General features: G+C 46.1%; 1 protein-coding gene across 1 annotated transcript; it reads right to left on the reverse strand.

The window, feature by feature from the left end:
• Positions 1-35: 35 nt before the first annotated feature.
• csf3r (colony stimulating factor 3 receptor) lies at positions 36-7188 on the reverse strand. Its single transcript, XM_049729972.1, has 17 exons — positions 7037-7188; positions 4967-5072; positions 4758-4829; positions 4143-4433; positions 3918-4050; positions 3565-3731; positions 3309-3469; positions 3079-3226; positions 2904-2986; positions 2630-2828; positions 2370-2561; positions 1992-2093; positions 1526-1672; positions 1301-1441; positions 914-1010; positions 711-789; positions 36-616 (listed from the first exon to the last, which is right to left on the reverse strand). Exons 3-17 carry the CDS (start codon positions 4816-4818, stop codon positions 179-181), a joined length of 2439 nt encoding a protein of 812 aa, XP_049585929.1. The 5' UTR covers positions 4819-4829; positions 4967-5072; positions 7037-7188; the 3' UTR covers positions 36-178.
• Positions 7189-10048: the final 2860 nt, after the last annotated feature.

A 10048-nucleotide genomic window follows, 5' to 3' on the forward strand; every position in this document is an offset into this window, starting at 1 on the left:
CTACATTATGGTTAAACTTGCACGATACGATGTGACGCATTTCTTCCTTAAAAAAGGCCAAACTTTATTACCTTGAAAAAGTTGAATGATACAAAGAATCAAAGCATTTTCATTTGATTTCAAAAGTCAATAGAAAGGCGTTTTCTGTCTTATATTGCCCCTTGTAAAGTCATATCAATCATTGAGTGTCATTCAAGGTTAACGCTTTGAGAAAAGGAAAGTCCTCCCACTGGATGGTGGCTGCGACGGTGTCCTCTTTGGGTCCAAAAAAGACCTGCGAGTCTTCGGGCGCGCCTATGTTCTGGTAACACTTGGGACTCTGCAACTCTTCCGACTGTAGGAGGGGCTGCGTGGATTCGGAGCGCAAGTACTCATGAGAGTGCGCGGCGGGGAAGATGACGGTGGCGTAGGGCACCGAGTCGCTGTTGGAGGAGGTGAAACCGGGGATGAACGGCGAGCCGCACATGGACTCGCCAAGGTCGCTGGTGTCTTCCGCGTTGTTCAACCAAGCGCTGACGTCTTCTGCCTTGTTGGGCTTCTGGGGTATCTCCAGGAAGCTCAAGTGGGATAGATAGATCGGATTTGGCTCATCAAAGTCCCACGAAGCTCGGATATCCTGCGTAAAGTTTGGTTGGAGGCCAATATTGTGGACTGCGCAGAAAGAAGGGCGCAAATTGATTTCTAATCATAAAATAAAGCCGACGTGTCACCTGGGTGGATTCCGAGGTCCAGCTTTTGATGCTGCTGTTTGCAGGATCAGGAACGTCGGGCCAAAGACGCATCTTCAGCCTGCGAAAAGAGACCCCAGAGAATGAACGAACGAACGAACGAACGAATCAACGAATGAATGAATGACATGGAACACGGTCACAGCCTGAATGTAGCAGCGTAGCATCGCTTCTATCTTACTTACCAATTATGTTTGGAGGAACAAATCTTGACCAGAAGAATGATCACCAAACAGAAGCAAGCACAAGTGGCCACCACGATTATTATGGAAGAGACAGGATCTGCGATGAAAAAAGATGAATACATGACAGTGGCTTGTGAATTGCCCAGAGAGCTGATGACTTTTCACTTAGCTAGCATTCTGTGTTAGCACCAAGCTACCGTAAGACGGCTATGGCTTTAATACCCAAGGTGTGTTTCGCTTGGTTTTATGTTGCTGCGTTGGACTGAACTTGTGAATGTGACGTCAACAATTTGAAGCCTTTTTTTTCAAAGTTCAATAACAAAAAAGTACCCTGCTGCTGCTTCTTGTTTACAATTTGGATTAAAAGTGTGTCGAAACAATACAAACCCATTTCTTTGATGTCAAAGTGAAAGATGGAGCCGTTCCGGCTTCCGCCGTGCGTGCTAACCATCAACACGGCATCGTAAACGGACGAGGAGCTGAGGCCAGTCAGAAGCACTTTCCGCTCTTCCGGGTCTCCCGTGGCCACTGAAACGACATCGACGCGTCCGTACGTGACGTGGATTTACGTACGCAAAATACTCATTTCATTTGGAACCAATCTTCGCCTACCGTGTACCCTTTTCGTCTCGTCCCAGTAAAACAATTTGTAGCTTTGAATGATCCCGTTCCGCCGGTCCAAAGGTATTTCATCCCAGGTGAGTTCCACGTGGTACTGCCAGGTCTTTTTAATGATTATCTTTGGATCCGCAGATGGAGCTGAAAGAAAAAAAAGGATCAAAGTTGGCGAGAATGAAATGATCCTTTCTCTTGGAAGAGCCATATTTGGGTAGGAGTGACCAATTTATTCATGTTGTGCTAAAAGGATGACACAAAATGGGGGGATAGTGAAATAAATAGTGTTGCATTGATGATATCTTCCATAAAAACATCATCTAGAAAAAATACAGTAATTGCATATTTCAATCATCGGTTTCCGAGGATTTATATTGATTTCACTGCGATACCCAAACTCGGGAATTGAGGCTCAAAGTTCTCTTTTCAGCCACACACAAGGGGGCACTGTCACACCACTCACCCTTTTGCAGCGCGTAGGCCTGAACGGTTCTCGGCAGGCCGATGCCGTTCTTAAATCTGGGATACACGGAGATCCCGTAGGGCTTGTACGGTTCAAAGTTGCCTGTGGATGAGAGACAGAGAGAGAGAGAGAGAGAGAGAGAGAGAGAGAGAGAGAGAGAGAGAGAGAGAGAGAGAGGGAAGTTGGAGTGTATCTGGAAGCTCCTGGACCAGGTTGAGATGACAAACAAAACAATGGCTGCCATATTACAAGAGAAAAAATGAGACCAAATTGTCTTGTGACATGTGAGATTCAAACATGTCAAGACTTTTTTTTTTTTGGTAAAGAAGAATAGATCGTATCATCAGATATCGTGTCACAAACTAAGGCAGAAAATACCTGTTAGGTTAAGACTGGATGCATTCCAAGCTGCGGTCTCAAAGTGAACAAGAGATAGGTCGCTGTTTAACAGAGGTCTCCATTCCACAATGTAATCAATGACGTTGGGCGACGCCACCTTTCCCCATCGGACCGACACGGACCCGTCGCCGACGGCCACGACGGCCCCGACGTCCCAAATCACCTCGTCGGCTGCGGCCACAGAACGGACATTGTCACAAAAGAGTCGTTTCCCGCCGCAACGTGTTTCCAGGCTATACCTAAGGGACGGTAGATTCGGACCGACGTCGGCGTGGACTTCCCGGCGGCGTTCAGAGCGGTGAGATACACTTTCCTGGCTTTCTTGGGAACGTGGAAGGTGCAGTGATTCCCGGCCGTGGCGCACAGCTTCCCTCTCGTTTTGAGCGCCGAGACCACAAAAGAAACGTTTCGACCGTTGCCTCGGAATCCTTCTGTCGGCTGGAGGAAAGAAAAACAAACGACAAGTGTAAGGGCCGCTACGCCAAATGTAGCAGATTGCAGCGTGCGCAGTACCTTCCAAAACAAAAGCATCTTGAGTTGGTTGGGCACCACATTCCCGGTAACCCTCATCCATGTGTCGAGGGCCCCGGCGGGAGCTGTGGGGGATACCAAGATAAACGTCTTAAACTTCCACCCGACTGTCCAGAGGCTCCGTCCGCTACCTCAGAATGACTCCGAGCGGGCCTACCGGTTTCCAGGGTGACCGCGGACTGGCTATCGCTCCATTCACTCCAGGGACTTTGCTGGTATCGGACTCGGATCTGGGCGAGGTACTTTGTCCCGTGCAGAAGACCACGCTGGTACACGTACCGCTCGGGCGTCATCTGGTCCAGAATCTGAATGGGGCGAGGAGCCGCGAGCAGGAATTACAGCGGCACGAAGCAAAATTCCAATGGAGGAGCAGGGTGACGCACTTACCGGTCGCTCGCTCCACGAGCTGCTCGCCTCAGTCTTGAGTCGCGCTTCAAGACTGACAAATTCCTTCATCCACTTTTGGTGCTGGGAAAAGTCCCAAATTAGCCTGAGGCAGCCGATACGCCACGCTTGCAGCTTCGTAATCCTCGGCGGGTCAAATTTGGCTGGAATAAAACAATCAGAAATAACAAAATGCTTGTATTTATTTATTTATTTATTTTTCATGCCTAGAAAGAGTTTGCATTCACCACTGGACTACCTGAGCTGACAGGTTCCAAAATCAGGCGCGCCGAGCTCGTCTGCCCGAGCGCATTCTCAGCCTTGACGTATATTTCCATTTCCGAGAAGAAGACGAAGCCGGCGCGAGGGATGGTATAGCTGCGGACCCCTGGCGGCAGCTCATACGCGTGGTTCCACTTTAAATCCCTGAAAGAAACAATCCAAAGGAACACTTTTGGATATCCGGGGGGCCACGGGGGCACAGGCCTCCTGAAATATGCTTTTGCACCGCCCCGAAGATATACATGACTGAACCTGCCCCCCTCCCAGCTCCACCAGTGTTACCAAGAGTGACATTTAATCAGCGTCAGAAGGTGCTGTTGGAATATTTACCTGATGTACGTGTGGAGCGTATACTTTGTGGGCAGGTGGGACTGCGGCGGGCTTGCATCCCACTTACAGGTCAGGCTTTCGTGGGTGGACAGGTTGGCCTGACAGCTCAAGTTCTGTGGCACTGGGGGTGGATCTAAAGGATCCAAATATCATATATCATACATATGCACGCATGAGATATATATACTATGTATATACATATATATTTTTCCATTTTTTCCTTACGTCCGGCTCGGATTTCCAGCCCCGCGATGATGTGACTTGGCGCCGCCCGGAGGCAACAGGTGAGGGTGGCCCGGCTGCGGTTGAAAGCGGGGATCACCACTCGGTAGGCTCTGCCGCTCACGTCGGACACGGGAACCACGGCGGACAGGACCCGGTTGTCGAGTCGCAATTCCGCTTGGCCGGCCAGCGCGGGGCAGTCGTCGCGGATAACGCAGGTGGCGGTGACGGGCGAGCCCAGCGTCACCACCGAACTGGACGCCAGGATACTCGCGCACGGCCGGCTGTCATTCCCTAAGAAGGAACGCAATGGAGTTCATAGAATTATTCTCGATGATAAATAAGGCCGCTATCGATCCTTTTTGGGGTATTTCCATTTATTCATTTTCTTGAAGCACAAAATGTGACTTCATTCTTGTAAACAGACAAGAAGAATGACTGCAAACTTCTAAGAAATGCATTTTTTATTGAAAAGACGATGCGTACTTCAGTCATCAGTTCTCATGGCACTGTATATTTTTGTCTTTCCCGTACTTTTCTACAGTATCACGTCGGAATCATTTGCCTCCGTCACGTTCCCCCTGACAGACAGACAGACAGACAGCCAGCCATATTTACCGTATTGCGCCGCCTTCACGGCCGCCAAGGTGACAAGCAGCGACATCCACGCCGACGCCATGACGGCAAAACCTGTCAGGCGGTCGGAAAACAGACACGGGGGGGTGTCACATTTCCGCAAGCTTTAATTTATTTTTAAATGATTGGACTTAAGCTATGAAGGATATGGAGGAAAAAAATAGATCAGATGATTTTCCACTAAATTGCACCTGTAATGTGGTGTCATCAACAAGCTGCTGCTGCTGCTGCTGCTGCTGCTCACTATTCCACACACATCAAACCCGCCACTGAAGTCGGTGTTTTTGCTGGTCGGCGCTGGAATTGATGGAAAAAGAAAACGCGCACAAATGTAATTAGAGTAAAAGTCATAATTGTTCATAAACGAAAAAATAGAAAACAAACGTAGGGTGAATTAAAAGGGACAATTTGACAATTGAAATGCCAAACACAAATATACGTATGTTATCATGCACAATTGTGTTGTTGCTAATCAACCTTTTGCCATACACACACACACACACAACCGGGAGACGGTGTGAGGAAACTTCCCTTGGTTTCGTCTTTCAACACACAAGTCGGAATGACAGCCGCATTGTACCAGCAAGTCACACCGTGGCCCAATTCTACAAGGGACCCAATTATGTAAAATATTTGGATTCATTTTTTTAGGCCATTTACAAAACCTTTCAAGTTGCTCTCAAGTGAAAATAAAAGTTCACTCCAACTTAGTTCCTTGGCAACAAGATGGCAAAGCGATTCACTTTGGGTGGTGTCATTAAATTGCAGCCAGAGAAGATGAATGAAATCGTTTGTTTGCTTCTTTTGCTGAAGATGGGAGAACAATTTTCATTCCTTATCATCGGCTCGCATAAAGGCTTCCCAATCCTTTTTGCTTTTTCCATTTGAAAATGTCTGATTAGTCCCAGCAGGTGGTTTGCCCGAGGCTCCAAAAGTCTATTTGCTTTGGCGAGCAAGCAAATTTGATAAAGACCGGCACGTATTAGGTTCCATTTACACGTGCGTGTGAAATTGCGTTCCGAGGTTTGTTTTCCAGAAGATATTGTTGCTGAGGTAATATTTGCGTTTCTTTGTGAATAATAGGACTTATGGTAAAAAACAACGGAAATCGTTACGTATATATATATATACACACACTATAAGAATATAAGAATGCAACTTTGATAATGACAGTAAGTGATATGAAGGCGTGTGCAATTGTGTTGCAATGATTGTAGTACAGCCGCCGCCGCCATATGTTTCCTTTAGCGCTGCTGATGTTTGAGGACGAGGACCATTATTGCAACACTTTCAGCATTTAGCAACATCCTTGACACACCGTACAATTACACACTCGACGCCACTTCCCCATTTTGTGGAACTATTTGTCACAACAAGGCCACTCTGAAGAAGGAATGATTAGATAAGAATATTACTTTGTGCTTGAAGCCTTTCCAATTGACCTTTAAATCAGCAGGCATAAAAATAAAAAAAAGTCTCACTTAATTCATTTATTTCTTTTTTCAAGCTAGCAGTTAAACATGTCTATTGAACGGATGGCAAGTGTGCAAAGATGCTCACGCAATGCTACGAAAGTTCGACCGTGAAAACGCTAACAAGTGCTAACGCCAAACAAACATGAGTCATGAATAAAAGTTACCTGCTCCCAGATTTTTTTTTATTTGAAGAGGAAAGATACTGGTTCCACATCCTCTTTCGAATAAATAGAACACGCAATGCTACGAGGAAAATAAGCCAACATCAGAGAAAAATGTTCACACAGAAATTGTTTATATTGAGACAAATGATTGCTGTCTCACATTTCTCTTTTCTTTTTTTTTTAAACTGACGGAACGTAACAATGACATGGCTCATCATCGCTTGTCCATACTGCAAGGAAAACATTTGCAAATGTCAACATCAAACTCAAGAATCTTTTATCCTAGTAAAATATTCTCACTTATTTTAAGGGAGGATATCTTCCTCCTGGACATAAAACAAGTCAACAAACATAAAGCTCAATCTGTAGAGAGGGGGAAAAAAAATTCCCCAAATGCTAACATCTAAGTAAAATGTTATCACTTGGGAACAAATCAATGTCAGTCCATATTTTGAGAAAAAACATTGGCAACATTGAAGAGAAATGTTATCACATGGAAGCTCTAATAATAAAAAAAGCGGATGAATTATGCACGAGGTCATTATGAATGGAAGAAGGATAAACTAGTGTACTGAAGGTCAGGCAGAGATGCCATCAGAGAATTGAGAGTTTATCTACTCACCGCAGACGACAGGATAAGGCTCGGAGTGGCTACGCTTCACGTGCGCTCGTGAAGCCAAACGTCCTTGTTTTGAAAGTGGAGCGCAACTTTCCAGGAAGAGGCCCTTGACTGACTGACGGACCGACGGACGGAGGGAGGGACGGACAGACGGACTGTCGGGGAGGAGGGGGAAGAAAATCAAAACAAAACAAGGGAGGTTGTTCAAGTATGGTCAAAACAAGTACTGTTGCAAGAAGTGTATGAACACTTTGGAATGACCTGTGGTCATGAAATGTCATGTGATCATCGAACAACAAAGTTTTTTTTTGTTTTGTTTTTTTAATAATAATGATAGCTGTCAAAAAATGCAAATGCGTGAACCGTGCAAGTCAACCTACTCCAATAAATGTGACCGAATTGTATTAGATAGCCAGCTATCTAGGCGTTAGCATGCTAGCTTTTCTTAGCTCATGCAACCGTAAATGTGCCGCAGTACATTTATGATGACAAAAATGTGTAATATTTTTATTTCCGCTGTACATTAACGAGTCAACTCACGAGGGCATACTTTTGCTGCCACCACGCTGCGAATCGTTAGTAATGGAAGACACGCACGCCGCCGTCCGCCGGGCATTACATTTCAGCAAGCAGGAGAAATGATGTAGCCCCCAAAGCTAAGTGATGAATCGCCGCCGCCATTTTTGATTAGCCCGCTTGTTAGCGTACTTAATAAGATGCCGGCCTCCTCCTCTTTGCAGACGTGACTGAGCTCACATTAGTCACGCAGCTGCAAAGATGGCCTTGTGGCCTGACATTACACAGTGGTTCACCGCAGTCGGTCGGGTCTGCCGTAATCACGGCGACGGCTAACGCTAAAGAGACGAAGGGCCAAGCTTTACCTCCAAAGTCAAATGACCCCAAATGTGGTACAATCCGGAGGGAATCCTATATGCCAAGATAATATTATGTTGGTACATTACCATGATCATGTTAAAATTTGCCAGTTTGGGATTCAGAATGCTAGCTCGCTGTATGCTATCTAACCAACCGTTAGCATGCTAGCAATTGCAATGTCAACTCATACTACAGAAAATGATTGAAATGTGCTTTCTGTACTCAGGTTGTTACATGATTTGTAAACAAAACGAAATGTCACGATGTAAAACGTTACTATGATGTGTTACTATCATGAGCTTTTTACCGCCTATTGGTTTGGTGTACTCCCGTGACTTGTTTAGTATCCTTCAATCCTGTTGTTGCTTCCCTGCCTTGGTGTCCACCTGCCTGCATTAAAGATGAAATTTGTAGCTTGTCTACAAAGTGACACGTCGCCTGCTGTTAAAATTCAGATGTGCTTAAAGTCGCAGATGGAGCAACCATATGTGCTGAAATGTGGCAACGCGCTGAGTGCATGTGAATGACTTTCTGTTCCTCTTCTCCACGCGTGTGTTGTTATTAGCATGCGTGGACACACGCAAACTGTCTCGACGGACGTTTGATATCAAATTGACACTTTTTTTTTTTTCTTACTACTTACTTTACTTACTGGTAATAAGGGATAGTGCTCTGTAATTTGATCTAGTTTACATCACGTATCATTGACATGTATTTCTATACGTATATTTTCAAAGTACGTGCTGGCAGGAACACTTGATTTTGTCACCAATACGTCTGACACTGAAATGGGCAGCGCAGTGCAAAATGTGTGCCACTTAAATGAGCGGTTGAGCAACACAGCTTCGGGTAGAAAGCAACAAATGAATTACATCTAGAAATCTAAATAAACCAAAAGGGGAGCCAGTTAGTGAATTGTGAAAGCCGCAAATGTCATGAGACTTGAGCTCAGTGAGCATCTCAAGTTGAAATACCTCCTTGGCGGTATCGACCAAAATATGCCAACTAAGAAGATGTATTGACGTGCTTGTCTGGAGTCATGAATTTAATTATCTGTCTGTCATATTGGGTGTTCACACTTGAAGACGGAAAAATGTGAAAAGAGACAAAGGAAGGGGAGGTCAGTCCAGCTCGGACTTGCACTTGTGCGGTGAAGGCGGCGGCGGCGGCGGCGGCGGCAGACACGCAGACAATCCACTTCTATCTAGTAGCTGTCGCACGCTGCAACGCTAAAATGGAATTGACTATTGATTTCCAAGCTCGCGCATGGCGGGTCACTTGTGGCCGAGGGCGGAGGGACAACAGCGTTGAGGGAGGGAAACGCCAACCGTGGCAACACACACGCACATAAGCAAGCTGAGGGCGTGTGGAGAGGATGAGTGTTGCTTGCGCCAAGTCTTACAACATAGTGGAAGAAAAAACACAAGCAGTCGCAAGCGCGGAAGGTTTGCGGCCATTTTGTGGCCGACTTCTATCGACTGAGTCAATCTGACACCGTTGCTTTGTTGATGATGCTTCAACTCACAATTATCATGACCAATATCACCGTGTAACTTTCCATGGCGCATACGCCCTGACGCACTTCCACATTTTCTAATGGGGATCCCGACCGAGCAGCACGTTAAACAAAATACAGCGCCGGTCGGTCGAGTCTGGCATCGTAGCGCCCGCCGCTCATCATCATTTGCCACCGCCGACTGCTCATTGTTGCGGGGTAAACAGCCAGCGGAGCTCCATTATTCTCCACCATCATTGTTTTATAAGCCTCTTTCCCCTGAATAGCCATTGTTCCGTCGTCTCGTTCCAGACCACCGACGCGGGTGCTTTCCGGGCGGACGCGCAGCCGAGCCGAGAAGTGTCAGGGAAAATGACTTCTCGGATAACCTCCGCGCACAATGCAACGTGCTTCAACGCAGTCCAGTACACAAAGACAATGTACACCAAATACAGCCGCCGTTCAATAGGTGAGCCGTGAGTCAAAAATCAGGGCCATGGCTATTGTTTAGTCGCAAACTACCAATCTGTTCACCTGTTAGGGCACTGATGTATAATTACACTTGCTTCAATATGATGTTTTTCGAAATACGGCGACATTGACAAGAGGCATACTTTCATTCAAAAAGTCCTCCATTTTACTCA

Source organism: Syngnathus scovelli, chromosome 9 (assembly GCF_024217435.2).
Source record: "Syngnathus scovelli strain Florida chromosome 9, RoL_Ssco_1.2, whole genome shotgun sequence".
Lineage (NCBI taxonomy): Eukaryota > Metazoa > Chordata > Actinopteri > Syngnathiformes > Syngnathidae > Syngnathus > Syngnathus scovelli.